This window comes from Micromesistius poutassou (assembly GCF_964030765.1).
Source record: "Micromesistius poutassou genome assembly, chromosome: 10".
NCBI classification, from domain to species: domain Eukaryota; kingdom Metazoa; phylum Chordata; class Actinopteri; order Gadiformes; family Gadidae; genus Micromesistius; species Micromesistius poutassou.
This window is the reverse complement of record NC_140280.1, coordinates 17,283,387-17,308,256: the sequence shown is the minus strand read 5'-3', so window position 1 is coordinate 17,308,256 and position 24,870 is coordinate 17,283,387. Positions and strand designations below refer to the sequence as shown.

General features: G+C 43.2%; 1 protein-coding gene across 1 annotated transcript in view; it reads right to left on the bottom strand.

Annotated features, from left to right (window-relative positions):
• The window catches only part of LOC311354070 (kin of IRRE-like protein 3), a gene marked incomplete at its 3' end in the record, with an annotated part of 61,655 nt that extends 42,945 nt beyond the window's left edge, over positions 1–18,710 (bottom strand). The window contains exons 1-2 of the mRNA XM_084473868.1: positions 18,578–18,710; positions 11,327–11,476 (exon numbers count right to left, since the gene is read on the bottom strand). Coding sequence (XP_084329994.1) covers positions 11,327–11,476; positions 18,578–18,632 — 205 coding nt within the window. The 5' untranslated portion in view covers positions 18,633–18,710. The remainder of the gene's footprint in view (positions 1–11,326; positions 11,477–18,577) is intronic.
• Positions 18,711–24,870: the final 6,160 nt, after the last annotated feature.

Below are 24,870 nucleotides of genomic sequence, written 5' to 3'. Positions count from 1 at the left end.
TCAAAAATAATAATAAAAAAAACACCTGGCGCTAAAAGCCTGTTATAAATGGTTTACTTCCCCTGGAATAAAAATAAAATCAGTCAGTGGAATATTACCAAATAACCACTATTATAGTCAGTCTCTAAAGGCTAAATGCACTGACAACTATATATTATAAACCATCAAATTCCTTTCCTCGGCTGTAGTCTTGCATTTAGTGACATCTGTCCTAACAGCCATCTAGGCTGACACAGTACACCCCCAGTATCTCTAATGAACCAAAATCGATAAACGTTTCAACAGATTCCTTCCACAGGTGAGCAATTACGTAGAGAGCGTGGGTAGGGAAGACATTTGTGATTGCAGACGCCTGGCCTCTTTTCTTGTCCACCTCAGACACTGAGGAGGTCATTGGTGCAAGGATAGTGCAAGAGGCCGATTAAACAGAAATAAGAATAATAAGCACACAACAACCAACAGAAAAGACAAGTTGGAATGACACGAGCGCCGGAAGCAGTTGTTGAGGTGGCTGCAAGGCACTGATTACATTCTTGTGTGAAAGTGGATCTAATCACACTGAATTTTATTCAAACTTGAGTGAATTATTGATTGAGCACTCAGCTCATTAGCTTGCAGATCTGGGGCAGGCCTAAATCAAACGCAACACGCAGCTGGCACATCCTTAGTGCTTGGAAGGAAGACAAGGGAGGGGGTGAGAGGGGGGGGGGAAGGAGAAGTGAAGGAGGGAGAGAGGGACGGTACAGAGTTCAAGACCGTACTCTGCCTCTTTTCCCTCAGAGAACGTCGATGCTTGGTCGACGCTAGGCGTTGTGTGAAGGCCTCCAAAAGCCTAAAAGCTAAAGTGTAGAGTGCGCACGGAAAGCGCATTCACTTTCATCCCATTGTAAATCAATCAGCACTTCCACGCCACAGGCGGTGCTGAAGTGCATTGCAGGGCACAGTCTTTTCCCCACATAGGGTCTATTTTTTGCATCTTCGGATGGCATTTTTAATGCAGCTTTTGGTTCAGCTGATCAATTAAAATCGACTAGATGAGTGAGCATGCGCTGAATTGAATTTGCCTCCGGTGTGAAGACAAGGCAAAGGGAAGTTGGGATTCAGTTTGCGCTCTAAGCCTGATCTTTGGTGTGTGGAGGACTTGAGGAGCCATTGGAGGACTTGCTATGTGCACTAGTTTCACACTACAACACAGCCTTTCACACTATGCTCACTCTGCTCGCTTGGAGGATATTTCCCATTCTCAACCAGCTTTTTCATTAGAACACAATGTTTCTCTCGCTTTAGTGTTTCTGTGGTGATGCCCACCTATTGCAGTATTGCAGTATTGCAGTACATTGAGCTCAGGACCCAGACAATATTAGAGAGCAGTAAAGTAAGCAATGTGGACCGTGGGGCTCGTAACCCGCAACCCTCCCGGCTGGAGGTTGAACATCCTAAGCACTGTATTATCATGTGTTGTGTAGAGGAAGCCTCCGAGTGTATATATATATATATATATATATATATTGCCAGTTGTGTTTCCAGCCATTTACGAAAGGCTGAAATGCTAATTGCTAACTCGTTTTTGACGACTGGTATGGTTTGCGCAGTTCTCCGCGGTGACAAACCATGTCATGAAAAAGGGTCCTGGTTATCGTTGCCCAGCAACAGAACCCAGATAACAAGTCTGTGTTAAGCGCTAACGTGGGGTGGGGGAAGAGGAGAAAGTTTTTCGAGACAAACTGCAACTTGCAAGACGTAATTGTCAGTGCAGGTGTACGCCAGCTGCACCTGCATATTTCACACAGCCAAGCGTAGATGAAACGTGTTTCCGTTCCACTGTTAGAGCATTCTGCCGCTGTTGACGCCTCCACTCGTTCACCTTAAGCAAACATACACTTGTTTGTGGAGGGACGCTTTTGACACATTTCTTACTCTAACCCTTACTTCCATTTGTTTTTCGTGATGCACAATTTCATAAGTGTGCATACGATCAGGGGTTAAAAAGCTCTCTTCCTAATGGGACTCCACGTCTTGCTAAGGCCTACTGGTGTTCAGGAGGTGTGTATGGAAGCGGCAGAGAGAGTTCATTAAAGCTCCCTCCCTTCAATCATTCACTCAGCCTGACGGAAGCCAAACCGGGAAGCTGCATTTAGTGACCATCTTCGTTTCACGCGATGGCAGGCTAGCAATCTAAACTACAAAAAGAAAAGACACAGATCATAGAAACCTTCCCTTTCCTTTCATATCTTGCTTTCTCGCTCGCTGTCTTTTTCCTTCATCTGTCTCCCCGCTTCACTCCCCAACCCTCCCTAGGAAAACTGTGGTACCCCAGCTATACACAGATATCATTTTTGTGCTGTGTCGGAAGTCTTGCTAAATGTCCTATAGTGGTGTTGCACAGAGATGCTATGCATGGCCCCACCAGATGTGTATGGGACTCATTAGAGGAACAGTTATTATCCAGAAGAGATGATCTACCCCCGACAAAGGGAAACACAATGCACTAAACAAGAGACAAGATGTCACAGAAGATTCCCAGGCAGGCACTTATGGTGTGATTAAGAGGGCCAGCTGACTCAAATCACTTGTGTTTTATGTCTTAAATTATGGGTGGACTGCTGAGGTTCCTGGTTAGAGGGAGCAACGGTAAATCGTTGCTAAATACTTTATAGACTTTAAGCTGGGTGTGTTTCTATTTTCCAACCAACACAAACGGGATATGGAACATTGTTTTTCAATAATAGTAAGAAGACTTACTATCTTCATTATCTGTAGTTGTTTTGTGTTCACGGCTCACACAATTGTATTTAAATTAGTTTCGGTGTCTTTGTAGTTCTTTAAAAGCCTTTTTCTAAAATTACAATCTAGCATATTATAATTTGGCATTGTCGTATCATAATAATTGATACATGTAAATACTGAAATTACATTTTTCAGCATTCATTTATGTTCGTAACATTTGTAACATTGTTACAAACACTACAGTTGTTGCGTTGGTATGAATTGAAGTGTCAGTGTGACAACGCTGTAATTGGTTTAACGTTCAGTGTGTGAGCCACATTGTCGGCCTACTTTTGAAATTGATTAGAGGAATTTATTTTATTTAAAGATTCGGTGAACTGCAGGAAAAATACACCCCCATGTGATTAGCAATGGAAATATAAACCTATTTATCTGTGCCAGGTTACGTAATACATCCGGAAAAGTTTGAGTATTCAAACAAAGTATGTGACAAATATGGCCTTGTTTAATAAAAACATGAGATTTAGATTTTGTCCAACTGAAATTTAGAGGTTTTAAGGTTGGAATGGCTCTTGCTCATTATAAGAACAAAGACAGTGTCTGAAATGTAAATTGTGGCGAAAGAAGGGAGGTAGTCACTCTCACTGTGAGGAAAAATAGGTTAATAGGGATATGTTATGGAACACATTAAAAAGTAATTACACTCTGGGGCCTTGAATAGGTTCTACAGCAGGGTTTTTACCATAAAGGAAAAACTTTTCTAACAAAGACAGATGAGAAAAGTCTGCAACCAAACTATGAAAAGTTCAATTTTTCTTTTCTCTATTCCTTATAAAGAATGGATTGGCCCCTAAAACTGTGGCTCACATTATCTCAAGTCTATTTTCTCAGGCATTTCGTTGGAACTCAAACAGTGTTGCCCTGTATCAAAGATGCCACTGCAAGGCAAACAGGCAGTCATGCTCATCTTTCATAGCAATCGTATATAAGATTTCACCAAACTAAAAAATTTTTTTGTAACCAATCCCTTAGTTTTGCACATAATGTACACAACAAAATAGTTACCCAGAATTCATCTCCCATTGTCTTCATCATTTTACAAGACCATGAACACACCATGAAAACATTAATTAATATCTCTTTCAGAAACCATAAATATATCAATTTTGTACCAGAAAAATATTATCATAAAATATTAAAACAGATTACTCTTGCAATAATGAATATAGTTTAAAGCAGTAGAAGGATATCTATCTGGTTCACTTTCAGCTTGAATGGTGTAACGCTGTAAATAAACCATGCCGCACTCAATGTTTGTTTGCTGAGGGACCTTTTTTTTTTGAATGCCACATGCTGCTTGTGAGAGAGAGAGTCGTTTTAAGATGCAGTTTTCAGAAGTTATTCCAAGGATAGAAGGAGATTGAGAACATACTTGCGTAACCCCAAATAAATAGCTAGTGTAGGCAACACCACACCTAAGCCCGATCACACCCAAGCACACCCTGATCTCCATGTTATCTACTCCACTTAGTAATGTTAACAAGGACACCAGACAGAGGGTGTTGCCAGCTGCCATCCTATAATGGCATCCCTGAAAAAACCTAATGCCCTCTGACTCATTTCATAGGACTCACGTCCCGCCCCCAATCAGCGATGGTGTTTGACCGCTGTGACAGAAGGGTGGCAAGGGGATGTGAGCATTCCCTGGCAACCCTGTCACTGGGCCGAAAACCATTCTTAGTTACAATCACTTGCAAAGGGAGAGCATCATGGCCTAATTGTCTCAAATTGGTAATTTAAAATGGATGGTCAATAGATTTCTCATGAGGCCAGCTAATAACAAATCGCAACCTGCGTTCGAAGAATGAAGAACGTTCAAAAACTGATTGGAGGAGACTGGGAAAAAACATGGGATTTTACTGCCGTTTTCTCTAAATTAATCTTATTTTAGTTAGTGAAAAGGTGGCATAGATAACTAAAAAATAAACGGTTTTGGGTTTACCGCCCCTTTAATAGTTATTGCTGGCTGTCGAGCGGTGAGCTGTCGCCATCGAGCGCCCTTCAGCTCCTCTCCATCACTGTGTGCAGAGAATGTCTCACTCTTTAGTTACAGAGTTAGAATTCAAAAGGCCCCTTTTGGGTCACAGAAAAAAGACGGATACAACCCAATTCATTTTGAGAAGAGTAGATAATCGTCACGGAGATACAGGGGAACCACGGGAGAGGTGGGAGCTGTGCGGTATGGCTCTCTGATTGCGTTGAGAAGACCAGAGAGAATACAACATAGGATGGCAGGAAATGTTTTAATTTGCACAGTGCATTTAGCCTCAGTAATTAATAAGCTAAATTAGCAACAGGGAACGCAGTCTTTCACATTTTCACATCCTCAAATAAGCAACGGCTTCCACTCCAGATGAAAGATTTTAGCCAACTTCATGAAACTTCTATCTTCCCTTGTTGTGCCCCTGGTGCACCCTTTTGTTTAAACTTACTTTTTTCCCTTTGATTCACTGCAAAACAGGATGTACCTTGCCCCTAGCAGCGTTGGAGATAAACGGGACAAGTCATTTCCCTGGCTAGGGCCCCAGGGCCCTCATCAGTCAACTGCTGCAGATACAAGAGGGAAACATTTCATCACACCTTTAATTGTTTTAATCAATGTTTAGAATGTGCTGAGTGAGATCCCCACAAGAGAACCCCATCCACAAGAAAGTGCAAAAGAAAAACGCTGTTATTAAAACCTACCCCTGTGAACAGATGACAGATTCCAAGCAATTAAGAAATTCTCGTTCACGCACATCAGTTACTTTTCTTTGTTTAATTTGCTTGAATTTGATTGAGTCGTATTTACCGACGCTCACTTTACGACGGGGAGAATACTTGATTGCAAATGTATTTTGATAAAACTGCCACACTTTGAATGGTTCTTGCTTTACACCGTTTTACAGCTGCAATTCAGAATCAATGGAGAGTTTTATGAAAATGGCTAGAAAGAGGGATAAAGGGAGATCTGTGAACCCTCCACCCCCCCCCCCCCCGAGCTGACCCCAGAACCCCGACGTCTGGGAACATGACACGCGTCTTGTACACTCCATATGGTGCGTCATTAAGCCGTGACTGACATGTCTCATTAGCAAATCACACGATAAAACCGCCTGCAGAAACAATGCCTGGTGCCTTGAAATGTAGTACTGTGACATATGTTTATTTGTTAAGTTGTTATTTTATTTATCTTTCTATGATATTTTGGGGGGGATTGGGGGTCGTAAGTCTTCTACTATATTTCAGTTGAAAACAAAAATCTCTGTACAGATGCAACGGGAGCCAACAGTGCTTGTGATGTCAAGCAGGTCAGATGTATTTGTCACGGCTATCGGTGCGTCGAGAGCCCACACCCCATCCCCAATCCAGACGCCCCCCTCACTCCTCATTGTGTCTGATTGATTGCATGAATCTCAGGTTGATAAGAGCCAAAGTGGAAGCTAATCCGGTGACAGTTTGAAGGGGGTTGGGTAGCTATATGGTGCCCCTCGTCCCCGCCTCTGTCTGTAAAAGCCTCTTCTTGTTCCTGTTTCCCTTTCAAGGAAATCCTAACCCTAGAGCAACACATTTGGGATTGAAAGTGAGGTGGTGGGTTACACAGTGGTACTCCCTGTCCAGATATCGACTTAAATGTGCAAAGTTAAAAAACGTAGGATACAATGTAAATAGCCTCATCTCATTAATAAAGGAGGACTTTTGTTGAGGAAGAATGCCATAGTTAAGCGTGTGTTGCACAGTATTTGTTAAAAAAAAAAAGTGAAACATTACAATTAAGACGGTAAGGTAATTTGACAGGTCTCTTTTTTGTTTTTCTGTAAACAACATAAACTTTTCTATTAACCTAGTTAGTTGCTTGGTGGTATGCAGCGGCAGCACGTTCAGTGGGAAATCTCCCTATCGTTATTGAAAGTAATTTTCTTCCTGAACGGCGAGGGCAGCAATCAGTGCCGTTACATGTTCTGATTGGTCACATCCTACAATTTAACACAACGCTGCCATTCAATAGCAGAGGGTAAAGACACTAAATCAACTCAAATGCTGGAATAAAATACCCTGTAATATATATGGGATACATATATATATATATATATATATATATACACAACTTTAAGAACTCACATATTCCACATATGTTATGTTTAAACCCAATGCACACAGTATGTCCTAATGCGTCTCACAACAGCACTCTCGGACAACAGACACAACCAGGGGCCCCCTGCTATTTTGTTGGGTTGAAGGACCACAACGAGCACAATTACCAACTTGTCTGTCTGCGATGGCCACATAATAAAGCTATTCCCCATGTGGAGGTTAGTGTTACAACGAAGCCTTGAGGCAGCTGGGTTTAAAAAAATGAATAAAGGGTGGGAGGACAATCCTTGGCTCTCTCTATCAGGTGGTTCCTCGATTGACAAATTTAAACCATATATCATTTTTATTATTATATTAATAATAAAGAAATAATAAAATAAGGGGAGGACAATCCTTGGCCTTCTCCTTCAGACGGTTCATCCATTGACAGAGTAAAAAGCTTATCTTTTTTTCGTAGGTATGGCGAAAAAAATTGAATACAAAATATGGAATGACAAACTTGCTAAAACCCCTCAAAAATCTATTTGAGCTCTAATAACGTGAGCGAAACCTCACAGTTTGCAGGGTTAAGGGGGATTCTTGTGATTGTTTATTTCTTGTTGTGTTCAGAACTTCACATCCATAAATCTTCCACGTGTAATGGAAGAGCATATTTTTTGTTGTGGTGATCACTTTGGCGAAATAGTGTTGTAAAATGTATTCATAATGCAACGACACTATTACTTTGACGAAGGACATTAATATTAATTAATGTGATTAATTGAACGATTCATTGCAACAGCTGGTGTTTACCTTAGCTTCCCTTCAAAAGGCTGTTGGAATAGCGCAAAAGACAATCTAGTGGAAAAAAAAGTCTGCAGTGTTGATCTGTTATAATATCAACATGTAGTGTTTAATAATTCATTGTAACCCCAGCTAGCTAATATTTTGAATAATTTTGCTTTTTGTTAAGAGCTATTTTAAGGCCACTTGCGTAAATAGAAAACTGGTGACTGAGCAGTTTGTGTTCAAACACTGTTCAGAGACAGTGTTTAATATAGCTTGCTTGATACTAACATCCCTAATTATACCTCAAACACTTAAAAAAAACATACATGTATGTGAAAATATGGTATTTTACTTAAACTTTGACGGTAACAAAAATGACGATAACAAATTATGTTCCCCATTTTCAGCAACGTTGCCTGTGACACGTTAGATAATCACATTTTTGGTTACCGAAGCCAATTTAAAACAACAACGACCTCTGGCTTCAGCAAACTTCTTTTTCTTTCTTTGGAAAATTGTCAGAGTATGTGTGTGTGTGTGTGTGTGTGTGTGTGAGTGTGTGTGTGTGTGAGTGTGTGTGTGTGTCGATGCGTTTGTGTGTGTATGTGCAGGTGTACATACACACAAATGAGGAACCTGTATATTTGTGTATATGTGTGTGTGTGTGTGTGTGTGTGTGTGAGACTGTGTTGTTTACATATACATTAAGACGTTAGTGTGTGTGTGTGTGTGTGTGTGTGTTCGTAAGCAATTACCGGTAGATGTGTGTGTCTCTGTGTGTATATGCGTGACGGTCTGTACCCACAAATATGTGATTTGTGCTTGCATGTATATACAGTATATGCGTGTGTGTGTTTGTCTGTGTGTGCATGCATGGATATGTGAGGGTGTGTGAATACGTGAGTGCGTGTGCATGTGTGTGTTTGGTGTATGTGTATGTGTTTGCGTGCATGCTTGTGTGTTAATGCGTGTGTGTGTGTGTGTGCGTGTGTGTGTGTGTGTGTGTGTGTGCGTGTGTGTGCGTGTGTGTGCAGGCATTAAGGTATGAGTCTGGAAAGAGTTTGTGAAGATCTCATTAGCTTCTGGAGTCTCCCTAGAGGCCTGTCCACAGGCTCCGTCTCATGCCTTATTCAATGGAGCTTCGTCCGTCTCCAAGGCTACATAGATTAGCGGGCCACGCTAAAACAGAGGGGTCAGGGGTCAGCGGTCGGTAGCTCTGAGGTCTTTCTACTCCAGCAGCCGGGACCCTGGGCTCGCGCTCACATCTAGTATGCCGGTCTCCTTCAGTAAATGCAGTGGAGAATAATATATGCCTGCAAAATTGGATTTGGTTTGGGTTTTCTGTTTATTTTATTTGTATTCTAAAGAGGAAAAAAAACAAGTTCACATTGGTTGCCAGTGCCAACCAAGGTTCTACCTGACGTCTATATTGTCGCAAACCTGGGAACAAAAAAAAGCGATGTCAGAGTGTGATATGTGTTTACTGGTTGAAAAAACTAATTAAACTACACATCTTCGTCTTCATACCTTCTCTGGCTTATCAATTCTCCGGTGTTAACTGTGGTTCGTATCCGGCTGCTTCTACCTTAGGTTTGCACAAACGCTTTCCGGGAAATGAAAAGTTAGTCCAGAGGGGACTGAAACTGTAGACTGCTTTCCTTCCCTTTTCAAACTTAATTTGCTTCACTGACTTTCTGGGTGGTTGCTTTTTGTATGGGAAACTGAGGAGGACTTTAAAAACAAGCTTTATCCAAAGTAATGTGTGGTGAGGGAAATGTCTTTGCCTTCTTCTAGCTTTCAATTTGTCTGCAAAAATGAAGGCAAATATTTATCTTGGAGCTGATTCAACATGTTTATGCCCATGCATATGTAAAGGTAACCTACCTTCAACATATACAAATGGGACATTGCAAAGTGTAGCTGTATATTGCTGTTTCTGATTAGATCCAATTATCACTGTGTTCTAATTACTCAAGTTGTCCTCAGACACATAAAAAAAACAATTTACACCATTACCAACTTCTATATTTGTAATTTTTAGAACACTGGTGGCAGGTTCCTCGAAAATAGCAAGTTTCCAACCCAAAACCAAGCTTGCACATGAATAATACAAAGGCTAATAATGTCCAAAAGTTATGAAAGTGGTTATAGGTTCAGAGTTTCATGAATTATGAATGTGTTGAATCATACCAACCCACTGTCATAAGTTTTGGCCTCAGCCATGGCTGGTTTCAAACAAGGACCAGCTGCCAATCCAAGCTCCTACTTGAGCCAAGCTCTACTCCAGGGTCATATGCAACATGCTTTATGGAGTTTATTTTATTCATTCACACATCATGCTACTGTTGTTTTTTAAAGCCAACAAGAAGACCATAGATCATGCTTATGTCTGTGTCAATGGTGTGTCTCTCTGTGAGAGAGAAAAATAACAAAAAAACAAAACAAACACGAACAATAATGTGTCCCTCTCTCTTATCTCCGATTAATCATTTTAATGAACCCCACCCCCAATCTCCCACATCTTAACTCTTCCCTGCCATCTATCTTTCTCCACCTCTCTCTCGGCATTAAGTAGCCATCTCAGGATTAGTTGGGGAAGGAAGGGGAGGATGGGGGGGATGGGGGGGCATTGACTGAGCAGTGGTGGCGGAACAACGGACAGACAGCTCTGGAATATATCATGCTTTTAAATATGGAGAAGGCCCTGAATCGATAATGGTAATCATCCTTCGCCATGTCTGCCTACACTCTCCAACCAAGAGCCCATAACGCCAAGGCCCCAAATCAATTTGTTGGGCCAAGTGATGGTCTGCTGGAGAACGGATCCAGGTGGACGTTGCATTTGTGGATTAACTCCCCTTGATTAACCGTGTACCATTTACTACCCCTGGCTTCCTCCTCTTCCTCCGCTGTCTCCTCCTCCTCCTTCTCCTCCTCCACCTCCTCTGCCACCTCCCCTCCTGATGTATTTTTAGTTTCTCTTAACTAAGACTAAAGTTTGAGAACTGTACCCAATTAGGAATGCTCCCCTGTTCCAATCTATTTTGTTATAAAATCCATTCTATTTTATTCACTTGTTTTAGACAGCCTCTATAAAGGCTGCTGCAGGATGTACAGTATATTCAATTGCTCCTCAGAATATAAGAATTAAATGGTCAGGTTACAGACTCTGGCGCCGTGCATCACCATCTCCATAAGGTCTCTAGGGAAATATCCCATCCAGGTTGCAACTCTTCATTCACCCTGGTACTGCGATAACAGAACACGATCCATCCCGGATCAGACAGCATTGCTTTCCATAATTTTTCAAGAGGCTATCATCAAGACTCATCTGATCAGGTTAACACCGGAAACCCTACTCTACACTGGTCCATCCTCAATGTAAGCGAAAGTGAAACTGAGACAAAACAAAACGATATTTGACCGTAATAATAAAAGTTAAAAAAATTGCTTTGAAAAGAAGACGTCAAAGTAAAGTGGTTTTGACAACTACTGTTTAAGTCATTCGGCTGATTTTGTTTGACAACTAATCAAAATGTTCACGTGTGCAGTGTTTTGTACCTCTGTGGTGGTGATGTTAAACATGACAAACTTGAACCTGCACTGTGTATGTGTTTCCACGAGTTTGGACCACAATATAATGATAACAATATATATTTTTCAGAGTTAGTGGCTGCAGAGTTCCATATAGTCTTACCCAGCACGGTGAGGCGGGCAGGTCTCGACCGGATGGCCGCCTGGATGGCCTGGCACTCGAAGAAGGCGTCATCTTGCATCTCAGTGCGCTGGATGAGGAGGTGGTACTCCCCCTTGCTGTGGTCCCCGACGATGTCGTAGCGTGGGTACCCTGGAAGAGGTGAGGAATGGGCCATAGGGTTTCATTAGTGAGCTGCACAGCTTCCAGCAAGTGCATAGTAGAGCAGAGCAGGACAATGTGGGAATAGATTCATGATCGTTAACACCTGACATTGAGGTGTTTCATTTTTTTGTGTCAGATATTCGCTGTACAAAAAGGACATCACAGCATGAGTAATAAGGATATTATGTAAGTTGGTAAAGAAATTCCTTGTGTATTTCAGTCCCACAACATCAGTCAAAAAAAGTCAACCTTTGGTTGACTTTTTTTTAAAGTCAACATGGTGGTTATGCATTACATAACCACAGCTATAGCTTGTGTTCATAACAATATTTGCCTGAACCGAGCTGTAATGTAACCATGAAACCATGAAACCACAAAATAACTAATAACAAACCCTAACTCATTTTGGGTTTTTTTAACCACAAAAAAAACATAAACAGGAATTGGCAGCGGCGTCACCAGTAATTCAAGTGATTAGAACATTTGGCAACAAAAGCCTGTTTTTTCGATGTACCAAACAACTTGTTTTCACGCAGCAACTCTTATGGTGGACACTAAACATAAACAAAACACAGTCCAGGGGGGATTGTTTGTTCAAACGTTGATTTTTGCCAATAAGTATTAATTGCGCTTTCTGTTATTGCCTTGTAAATGTACATTGCAATTCCAGAGTGCATCAGTTGAAATTGGGTTGAAGAAGACCATGGCGGTTTGTTGTTTGGGTTTAAACTCCCAGGAGATTAGGAGGTTTGGCACGCTCCCGTCTCTACCTTGTACAGATGAAGGCCTTAATTGCTATTTTAAAATGAATACGTGGGAGCCAGGCGGTAGAGGAGGACACACGCTGAAGCATTTGGGACCACTGACACTGGTTGAATGTGCTGTTTCAAACGAGAGCTAACGGCTAACGAAGATAATTAGTTTTAGAAAAAAATCTTAGTTTTCTATGAAAACAATATGAATCTATTTAGCTGTTGGGGAACATACCCTTTATCCTTTTTTTGAAAATATTTTATTATCCTCAAACGCACACTATGATATACCATTTATCTATTTATCAGCTTGACTATATTTATTTATGTATTTATATATATATATACAGTATATAAATACAAAAATTAAAGATTGATAAGAAAATTAATTTTATGGTACTGTATCATCTATTCTATATTCATTAGCCCCAGGTCAGGCTAGGGCTCTTCAAAGCACATTACCGACACAGACATATCTTTGATACTGTAGGCTGCTCTACAGATTAGTCCCTTCGCCTTAACTCCAGTGGAAGAAAACTAACACGCGTGCCAAACAACATCGTATACTGCACACACGCATAGATCTACGTCGAAGGTCACTTCCAAGACCTCACCAGTCGATTGATGTGCTCTTGAACCATGGGACAGAAAGAGAAAGAGAGATGGAGAGAGAAAGAGAGATGGGGAGAGAGAGAGAGAGAGAGAGAGAGAGAGAGAGAGAGAGAGAGAGAGAGAGAGAGAGAGAGAGAGAGAGAGAGAGAGAGAGAGAACAAGCAGGGAAAGTATTAGTGGGGGTGGAGTGGGGGAAGGTGGAGGTTGTTTTGTTGCCCGACGGCTTGAGTGAAAAACATCACCGCTTATTGATTCCATTGTGAAATACAGATTTGTAATTCTCTCACCCCCCCACCCCCACTACCCCAAATACAAACATTAAACCACCCCCTATGGATAGTCTATTTTCAAAACAAGAGCCCTGCAATAACAGCATTCACCAGTGGCCTCTGGTTCTCTGTGCTTAAAGCGTGTAAAGCAACCAAAACATGGATTACACATATGGATTCCACAAAGGTAGTGCACCTAGGCCTCATTTGTCTTGCACAGCTGCATCAAGTGGAGAATTGGATGGAGGTCACCTTTCTGCAGCACTCTGCAAAGTACCCAGCCATGTCTCTGGGGGGGAGCCCCAATATCCCCTGGAGAGAACCAGAGGATCCTCTGGAGAAACAAAAGAGGAACGTACAGGGAACACAGGGAGAGACCCCACACCTACTCCATGGGAGGCATCACTTTCTAACCACTCATCATACAACATGTGGTATAGAAATGCCTTGGTGCCCAACTGTGGACTCTCTTGTTTTTTATTTGTATTTATATTTATATCACAGATATCACGTTGAGTTAAAGACAAACAAATCAACAAATGGCTGTGCACTCAGTGAATGAGCTCATCATAAATAGATTCAAATTTAGATTAGATTTAAATTAGATCATTTCGATTGAAACAAACATTTTTGTGCCTGTGTGCAACTAAATAGGTTGCTTGATTGACAACTGGAAAGTATCCAATCAATTAGTAAACAAATCCTATTTGCAATGTCATTGTGTATTAGGCACTTTATGTGACCAGTTGCTGTAGGCTGTAGCCTCTCATAAAAAAAATATTCTGGGGGAAAAAACAACAACATGTGACAGCTTGCTCGTGTGTATTCACACAAACACGCTCATGCGTTTTTAACTTTAACACTCCTACACACGAGAGAACATGAAAAGCGGTTAATGATTTTATGAGATTGTTCACGAAACCAGTGCTAGGGAGACCAATCAGTGACAGCACCCTGTAAATACGTAACTACAAGCAAACTGGGGAAAAAGGAAACACAGTGTGGTAGGAAGAAAATGATGTTGGAGGTGTTGCGGTTGGTGTTGATGATGGCGGTGATGGTGGTGGTGGTCATAATAGTCGTGGAGGGGTAGTGGTGGTGTTGATCATGGTAGTGATTGTGGGGTATGGGTGCTGGTGGTAATTGGGGCGGTGGTGGTGGTGGTGGGGGAAGTGGTGGTGGTTGGGGAGGTGGTGGTGTTGGTAGTGGGGTTGTGGTGGTGGCAAGGGGTGGAGTAGTGGTGTTGATATTGGGAGTGGTTATCGGGACTTGCCAACAGGTGGCGACCAATTGTAAAAACAAAACAAACAGGATTCCATTACAACATACACATGCCTTTTGGCATAACATCGCTTTTTGACATTTTTTGACAACCCAACAATTGGTGAAATGTATTATCGGATTGTGCTTTAATGTTACATTTAAAATGCAAACATCTATAAATGAATAACAACAAGAGCCCGCTCCAAGAACTCTGTAAACAACGGCGATTCCAGACAAACAAACAGCCGTTGGACGCTTTTGTAGTGACCGCCCACAGTGCCCGACAAAGTGTGTTTGTAGAAGACAGACAAGGGTTCTGAATCAGAACCAAAACAGCTTGTGGGAGCAGCTGACCTGCGCGCCGAAACCCAGAGACAACACTGCGGTTACAGTCCTGCAAAGTTCTCATTGTTTAGTCAAAGGACACAGTCAAATGGTTGTGATTGGCTGTTTACCCTTTGGTGGGCAATGTGTGGGCACTTTACTTTGTGAAAGACTGAGATTTGCTTCTACACACTTTTCTCTCCACTCTATTCTTATTCTTGGGAATTGTATCGTCCGGGCCTCGTGTCAAACAAGGACTTATTAAAAAGGCAATATTGCACTTTTGAATAAGTGCTCCTAATCTCAACTTGCAAAAAAAACAGTATTGTGCTCCATCAACTTTTGTTGTTTAATAAAACTGTTTTACTTGTGCCCTGAAAACCCATGCAATCCATATGAGGAGGAGTATCATCGCATAGTCCATGAAAACATAAGCGGATATTAAAGACTTAAGTTAAAGGGCTGGATATAACAAGCACTTCCAGGTCATTTAATTAGTAACCTCTGAAGCCTTACCTTTCACAGCTTTTTCTGTAATCTTATTGAATAGAATCCCCCAAACCATTTGGCAATTCAGACATGTTCATTAGCATGTTGACTGACTTCTGATGAGCGTGTTTGGAGTTTCGCCCGAGTGCTTTTTAAGGGGGCCGCGTTCGGCGATGAATGTTAATGCAGGTCTGGACCCCGTCGTGGTGTTAATGGTCTGCTGAATGACTACTCGAGGCTTGCGATGCGCGCGGCCTTGCTGGAGCGCTGTATCATCATCAATACCTTGGCTGGTGAAAGGAACTTTGTGAAGGGACGTGGGGCCTGGTGGGGGGGGGGGGGGGGGGTAATGGCTCCTGCACCACGCAAGGCAAAGGCTGCATGTAAAGTAGAGCAGTCTTTAGTTGCCGATTAGGCGACAGGGTCACGGAGGGTCAGTCGTATTGACAGAGGATGAGATGGAGGATGGAGAGAGAGAGAGCAGGGGGCGGGAGACAAGAGAGAGGAGGGAGAGAGAGAGGATGAAAGAGAAAGAGAGATTGAGAGAGAGGGAAAGGTGAGGGAGACAGAGATATGGGGATACATAGAGAGGATGAGAGAGAGAGAGAGAGAGAGAGAGAGAGAGAGAGAGAGAGACACAGAGACATAAAAGGGGGGTGATGGGGGGAAGTTAAGCAGCCGGTTGAACTCTGCACAACACCTTTCCTTTCAGAGCCCATTTGGACTGCACAGGCGTTGCATGTCAATCCTTATTCCCCCATTGACTTTGTACTTTTGATTTAGGTTAATAGGCTACTCCAGCGCCCATACGGCCTATTAAATCGGAATTGCCAATGGTGTTTAGTTTCACAAGTGCCATTATCTTTCGCCACTAATATCTTTCTACTTCCAAGGTTATTTTTTCCCTCCACTGACAATTGAAATAATATAATGTTTAAATGAGAGCATTGTCAGCAGAACGGCTGGCTCTGTGTTGTTTAGTATTTTTTGGTTCGCCCTGGTAAGAGAAATGGCTTATTATGCTGTCAACACATAACAAATGCGCCGGCACCGTTTAAGTCAATCCCACTCGCATTAGCCCTTGTCACTGATCTGCAATCATGAGCGAAAAAAATAACACTTATGCCATGACAGAATCACTTACAGTCTCCACACACACACACACACACACACACACACACACACACACACACACACACACACACACACACACACACACACACACAGACAAATACACACAAAGATGCATATGGTTCTTGTAACATGATGCATGAATAATAATTGATACAAGCATGCAATTACACAAACACATATATATATATATATACACCCAAACATCCACTCCTATTCACAAAAGCACAGACAAATATAATATAATAATATAAACACTTATGCATACTATTATCACATATTCATGCACTGCACATGCAAAAAATACCATCCATGCAATCAGCGACAGCCACAGACACACACACACACACACACAAGCATTCAATAGTACACCCATAAACAAATGCACAAACTTGCACAAACACACACACATATTCAATCAGTACCCCCCCCCCAAAAAAAAACACACCCACACACACCTACACACATGCATTCAATCAATAACCTACAAATACACTGTACAGTGTGTGTGTGTGTGTGTGTGTGTGTGTGTGTGTCTGTGTGTGTGTGTGTGTGTGTGTGTGTGTGCGATTGTGAGTGTGCTGCTGTCCACCGGGCCTTCCCCCTCCACTAAGCAGAGTGGTGATAGTGATGTTTAGTTAGGCGCGGGCAGTGTCCCCGGGGGACCGGTCATTATGTCTGGGTTCAGCGGCCCCAGGGACGGGGCCCTCAGTGAGACAGAATGGATGTAACGCTAGACTAACGTCCTCGGAGGCCCAATTAGCGAACAACGGGCGATGACAAAATGAACGAGGAGGAAGGTGGGGGCAGGGCTTCGGTCCTGTTAAGACGCTTAAAAGTGATCACATGACCATTTATGGTGGGCAGGATTTTGCAAATGAAAAAAATCCACAGACAAAGAGAATGTATTTCTGTCAACGTGTGGATGGGAAGTGCGCGTGCGCGTATGTACGGCGGTGCGCGTCTGTTTACATCATCGTTGTTAGCCTGACGGACGCTGAAATGGATTTTTATTGAGCCATCCCTGGTAGGCTGAGGAGGATTTTATTGAGCTGGGGCCGTCTGTTTAGACGAACACACAAACACACATACACATCACATCGAGACGCACACTCGCGCGTGTCTGTGTGGTCCAGGCCGTTTCGGAAATAAGCTGTAAAAAGAACTTGATAAACCATCTGCCAGAACAGCAGATGTTGTGATAAATGTTAACTTTCTTCAACCCAGTTGCACGGACTAGAAGAGATCAGAGTTCTCCCAAGATGCACCTTGTCGGAGATGCGTGAAGCTGATTTAACGTGGCTGCTCGCCCGAGAAAACATGTAATTCTACACAAGACCAGTCATAGAGTTATAAAATCTACTGCCTTCACCTCAGGTTCCTATCCATCGGATTCTTTTGAGTTTTTGAATCACTTCATCTAGTTTATATCAGGGGAAGATTTAAAACCCCTTTTCTTCCTGAGCCGAGGTAATATAGCGGATATCAAATTGATAAGTGGTGCCAGGAGGAGGGCGGCGCATACGGAGGGGGAGCTGTCAGCAGGGAGATCAGGTGATGACAGGTGTAGCAATGTTCTGCTGATCTCTCCAGGTCAACAGTCACATGCTGGTGCTGAACGGCAATTAGCATGTTCAGTGATGAACTGGAATCACACACACACACACACACACTCAAACACGCACACACACTCAAACACACACACACACACACACACACACACACAAACACGCACACACACTGAAACACACACACTCAAACACACACACACACACACACACACACACACACACACACACAGATTCATACACACACAAACATTCCCCCCCACACACACACACATAGACCAATGCAAACACAAAACCACACACACAGATTCAAACTTACACACACACACACACACACACACACACACACACACACACACACAAATTACCACATACACTCACACATTCGTACAGATTCTAACACACACACACACACACACACTCATACACAGGGTTGTCAGCGCCTTAGCTAGAAAGTGTCAAAAGCTGTTCCTATTTTCTCCAATAATGATGTCCGTTGAGCACTTTTAGTATTTTGTTGTATATCCAAGCTCAAGTATCACCCCACATGCAGACATCATCTATACATGCGTTCATGTCTATTGAATCACCTCATCCGCTCATATGCGTACAATGCGTGTGTGCGTGTTTGACAAAGCAGCTGCGTTAGCCGCTGGCGGAGCTCCCAGCGAGGGCCCTTACCTGAGATGTCCCGGTTGACCCCCAGGGCCATGCCATCACGCAGCCAGAGCACCATGCCGTGGTAGCCGGGGATGGAGCAGGGCAGTGTCACCGGCTGGCCCGCCACCACCACCAGGTCTGTCGGCTGCTGGGTGAACACAGGTCCTGCCCCTGGAAACCAAGACACACAGAAGAAGCTGCCGGTTAAGTCAATGCCACGTGAGTCAACACAGTCCACACAGTGGAGGCCGCTGCACCTGCAGAGCTGCCCTTGGGCTCAAGGCAATGTTTAAATGACAAAGATCACAGCAGCAGAGGCTGTGATTGAAGTTGGACAATAGAGGTTTTCCTTCCTCTCAAAGTCATCACGTTCCCGCTTACAGCAAGCGGGGCATAGAGCGTTGAACGTTAGGACTCGATCACACATACTTTTCGTCTGGGTATCTGCCAGTCAGCAAACTACATACAGCTATCAAGAATCTTGCAAGTGATCTGTGGTCCATAAATTGACAGTTCAGCTTTTCAAGAAGCTTTTCAAAAAATAAATCAAATTGGTTACGGCAGCGTTTAATCCCCCCCGTGGAGATTTCCATGGATGAGCACCCAACCCCTGGGGAGGGGCTGAATTAGCAGAATTAACCAGATGCATGTGAAGATTTCTTTCAAAGTGTTGTGTCCTACATGGCTGGGGGGGGGGGGGACTAAAACCCCCCTGGGGATCCGTGTTGTCGACAGCTCCCAACCTCATTTAGGACGCATGGCAGAAGCGTCCATATGGCGATGCAGATGATTGCCCGTGGCTCCAATAACATCACCCACACTCCTAGGCACCCCTATTCCGCTGCCCCCCTCCCCCAATCTAGTTGTCGATCCAGTGCAGTGTCGTGTTGGCTGACTACTGTCTTGTTTTTGGAGTGCTTCTCCTACTCTTCCTCCCCTGCCCCCCCTGCCCCCCCTAACTTTGGCTTTTGGTTCCAAGCCTCACCCTGACGTTTGAGGTCGTTCCAAATTTTGAAAAGTTTGAATGTTTACACAGCCCTGAGATTACTTAATAATCTATTTAGGACACATCTCCAGGACATACAGTACAACAAGGTGGGAAGGATGTGTGTCCTGTTATACATCAGCGGGCCGTCAAAATGTGCCATCTCATTTGACTTCTGTGATTATTTGAAACTAATTATAAAAAGATTACGAGGGAGTCTTTTAATGTTGTTTGGTGTGAGGCTCATTCAGTAAAACAACCAACTTGTTGGTCTGTGCACAATGCAAATAGAGGGAACCTCGACCTCAACAGTGTTGGTCCTTATTTAAAAATAGTCGGAATGGAACATGAGACATAAAGACTGTATATTAACACCCTTTTACAATAACACCTGTCATATTATGACTTCACTAAAATTATGTGGACAAAAACATACTGTATATTCATGTGCATACTTCATTCTGCAGCACTCTGAAAACTTTCCTGGAAAATAAACAACTAGAAAAGTGCTAACCTTGCCAATTTTCCCCAAAAATTAAATAGACATCACACTGCCAAATTAGAGGCTGTGAAAAGCAACAAGGACCCTCAACGGCATCAGCTGGATGTGTCAAAACAGAGCAACTAACACTTGATGCCTTGCTAGAGGGGTGGGAAGTCTAACTGGCTGAAACAACCTCTTTGTTCCTCTATTTTTATGAATCTTAAGGGTCCCATTTATTCATGGACTACTCACCAGTGGTCACTTCTTGTTTTTTTTATAGATAAGTGTTAGATCAGATGTCTAATTACTATTTAATTTAGCAAAGCAATTCAGGGTGAGTGAGTACATGCCAATCGTGAGCAGGTTGGGGTTAAGTACTGTGCTGAGGATAGCTACGGGTACATCGCAGATGTTGTAGGGTTCGAAACCACAACCTTTCAACTAGGGAGTCAGACACCCTACCCACAAACCTTAGCTTATTACTTACTATCTTGCCCCGAGAGTTGACATGCAATACTAAAAAGGCTGTCACACCGAGCAAGAGAAAGGAACTGGAAATAGTTCATAGGCGTGGTACAGAGAACGTAATCATAACTCAGCGCTTGAAGACGTTCTCCGAGAAGACAGCTTGCTTTGCTCGCTGCTTTTCCACTTGTCAATGTGTCATGTAAATCTGCCAGATCTGTCAGTCTTCCCAGTGGAGCAGAAATATGGAACTGGAGAGAAAACTCTATTATTATTATTATTTTTTTGTCAAACATAAGTTAAGCTACAAATACCAACTTGACCGTTGGTATATAAAATGTTCAGCAATTATTTGCTCTCTTTGTGTCTTTCATTAGTATTTCCGCCACCACCGGTGGTGGTAGTGGTGGAGGCGGAAGGTGAGGTTGTCCGTTAATGTCTGCTCCAATTGGGCTGTTTTCCTTCAGCCTTCAGACTCCCAGCTGTGCTCGTCTTGATTGCTGCTGGCAAGCGCAGCAGAGATACAACATCAACTGTAAGCACTCAGCCCACGCTCCCACCACCCCCACCCACCCACTACAGCCCCCCTTCCACCCCATCCTAGCCTACCCCCGACCCCCACCCCCTCGCCCCTTTTCCTTCCATCTCCTATATCTATTTCTTCCATCTATATCTCCATTGATTGTGTTCCCGTCTGCCCAGCGTGGGAGCATGTCTTGGGGGCTGGTGTTTCATGATTGTCATCTGGGCTTTTTTTCAAGATCAGCACCAGCGGAAAAATAAAAAATAAGAAGAAGACATATAATGAATTAATAAATTAGAAAAACTTTGGCTCGGATCGCTGGAGCGAGGAGCGGTCGACATGATTGGTCAGTGGAGCAATGTGGGTAGGCTGTGATCAGTGACCGAGCTAACTTAAGGTCACCCTTTCATCACATGCCGTTCTGTTACAGCAGGCTGGCCCGCTACGCTGACTCCCTGCAGCACTATCCCTCATACTCTACTATCGATACCACCTGTCCACAAACAAACACACACACACACACACACACACACACACACACACACACTCACACACAAATACACAGACAACCTGAAAACAATCTCCGCCTAAAAAAGCCCACAAAGCTTCAAGAGAGAGAGATGTTAAAATATATAAGTTGAGGCAAAGCCGTGTGCTGAGTTACGCTGGGCTTTTGTTTATCCCTGGGCGAGGACATAAAGAAGGAGATAATGATGTGATTTTTCAATTAGGGGACGTAAAGTATCCTCTGAGCAATTTGAAGAGAAAAATATACAAACAAACGGCTGTTCTGGCACACGCACACACCCGTGCACACAACCGTGGACCCCCAGCCCACCCCACTTACGAGGCATTCATTTACTGAAGATATATGCTCTTGTTCAATCTGTCGGTGGAAATTAGGGCATGATCAATAGCATAATGCTCACGTTTGCTTCTTTGTGCATCACCAGAACATATATATATATATCATTTTTTGTTTACCACTACATATACTGTCAATGGACCAACGCATAACCATTTTGTTCACATCCAGATGAGCAGATTACATATTTTCAAGCAAACTATTGGAATGAACTGACTTGATTGGAGATAGAACAGGAAGATGATAAGTGGGATACTACCCTTGGATACCGAGGATACTTAGTTTTGTTGAATGTGTTGCTGTTTTTGCTGTCGTTCTGTAAAGGGCTTTTCTTGCGACGGACTTGACCTATACCAGTCAGACATACTTGAACTTGGGTTCGGCTCATGGTATTCATATTGAATGAATCCATGGGATCTGACACTTGAAGAAAAACCACAAGCAGTGATGTGCTTCACAGCTCTAAACTGCTCAATTAGCTTCGCACTGGATCATTATTTGTAGATAGCGAACGCCATCTCAACAGTTTACACCCTGAGTGTGTCAAGATGTCCCCCCCCGCCCCCCGTGCTTTTGACGGTATTGACATATTTAGCCACATTCACAGCGCGCCAGCACGGCTGCAGCTGTGCGAACACGCCACCTCCTATGTGCTTTCCAATAACTCCCGCCCGGTCGGCGTCTCTGAACTTTAGCATCAGTGGTTTGGGTTTAACATCTGTACACACATCCCAATTAGACGTATTCGAGTAGCATGCAGGGCGCCTACGGGTGTCACGGCAGGGGGTGGATTATTTACATCTATACTTGCGGGCATCCTTCAATCAAACAAGGTTTGTGTACATCTGAAAAAATGGGGTTGCTGTCTGGTGACTGTATAATGTGACAATCTTGCCTTATTTTCCATTTTCCTGCTCTCTCTTGTTTGACAGTGTATGTGCACACAGCAGGGCAGGAGCTAATGGGCGACTGAATGGCTGAAATGAGTCTCATCATTACGCCTTGCAGCTTCGCAGTGGGAGAGGACCGTCGAAAGCAAATCACACCAAGAAAATGCTGTCTCTGTGCCAAGAGAGACGGCCCCCTCGCCTGGTTCTCGTGTAACTCCACTACCATATTATCCTTCGATTCGCCACGTTGGCTGTTTGACACAAAGACAAATTGTGAAAATTGAGCTTGAGCAATTTTTTTTTCTTTGTATAATAATTGACCTAGCCTGTTGGCTAACACACACACACACACACTCTCACACACACACATGTGGTACATACTAAAATGCTGTCCTTAATAACATGGAGAAAAACAACCACATTGCTGTCGTAGAAGGTGGTGGTGGTGTGTCGTGTCTTTGCACCTACCAGGTGTGAATTGCTACAATGGCAAAGCCTCTTTTAAATGCATACGCACACAAACTAATCATGGCTCCCCCAAAGAAAACGGGGGGATGGGGGGGGCGAAGTCCCTGGACGAATCACGAATCATCTCTAATTCAACTTTGTAGACATCTTATCTAGAAATCACCGGAACTGAGCCGTGTTCGTCCGCGATGTGTGCTTGCCTGCTCAGTTTTGCTCACACTATCGATGAGGGAAATCGATTGCCTCTCCCATAGGCTTGGCGGATTTACTGAAATGCAATTAGGTTTATGAGGAGCCCTCATCTCCCTCACCCGCCAACCCGAGGAGAGACATTTGGCAGTTTTCTGCAACAGTGGTTAGTGAAAAGCCTAGCCTACCGGGGAATGGAAGATGTGCATATGTGTGTGTGTGTGTGTGTGTGTGTGTGTGTGTGTGTGTGTGTGTGTGTGTGTGTGTGTCAGAGACGGTAGGGGTTGAGTGGCTGGTTGCGGTTAGCAGACTCTGTATCCTGCTATGGAGGGATCAAAAACACACAAACAAGTCCCTGCAAACAAGACAGAACACAGTACTTTCCCCTTCCATCTGTTCCTGCTTTAATATGCCGTCTTAAATCGTCCCGACTGTTTTGAATTCACAGTGGATTGTGACGCAGACTTGAAAACTTTTTGGTCTCACCTCTATTTAACAGTTGGATTTTGTTAGGTGTAACAGGCGCACGGAAGCAGACTGTCTTCCCATTAGATTTGGTTTAAAACGTCAGCTGCATTTAGATAAATCTAGTCAATCATGTGACACACAGCCACATGATCGGCAGCGGCCCATGGGCATGGCAATGGGGTATTCGAATTTCCATTGAACATTTTTACTTGATCAATTAAAACTGAGTAAGAAAAAGGCAAAAAGAAAAGAATCCGAATCCTCTGTGCTTTTACATGAATAGGAGACAGTCACTTCAGTTGTGCACTCACTTCAGTTGTCCTGTCATTCAAACATGAGTTTGCTTCTGTGTTCTACTATAACGGATAAGACACACATACCCCTACACAAACACACACGTACACACACACAAACACACACTTACATTGACAAGAGCAAAGGAAAAAGCAGACAATGGATGAAATCTGGGATATCTTTGATCCACGGATTGATCCATACTCTGTATGATCAAAAGACTCATGTGCAGCCTAAGGCGCAGCACAGTGTGTGTGTGTGTGTGTGTGTGTGTGTGTGTGTGTGTGTGTGTGTGTGTGTGTGTGTGTGTGTGTGTGTGTGTGTGTGTGTGTGTGTGTGTGTGTGAAAACGCAATAGCGTTTGTTTGTCTCTTTGTTTGAAAGTACATTTATGTGTCTGGGTCAAGAGAACTGAAGCGCAATCTGCTTGGAGGTAGGGGCGCTCAGTGAAAGTTACATTATTGACAGCTTACCAGATTGTATAGATACATGGTGTTTTCTTTCACTCTGCATTGAAACAAAAAAAAATTAGCGTTTCTAGAGCTCTGAGGAAGATAATGGTGTGTTTCGCTGACCCGTGCCTCCCCTCAGTCACTAATTGATGTGGGAGGTGTTTCTGTGTGTTTCTGTGTGTGTGTGTGTGTGTGTGTGTGTGTGTGTGTGTTTCAGGGCTTCACAATACAA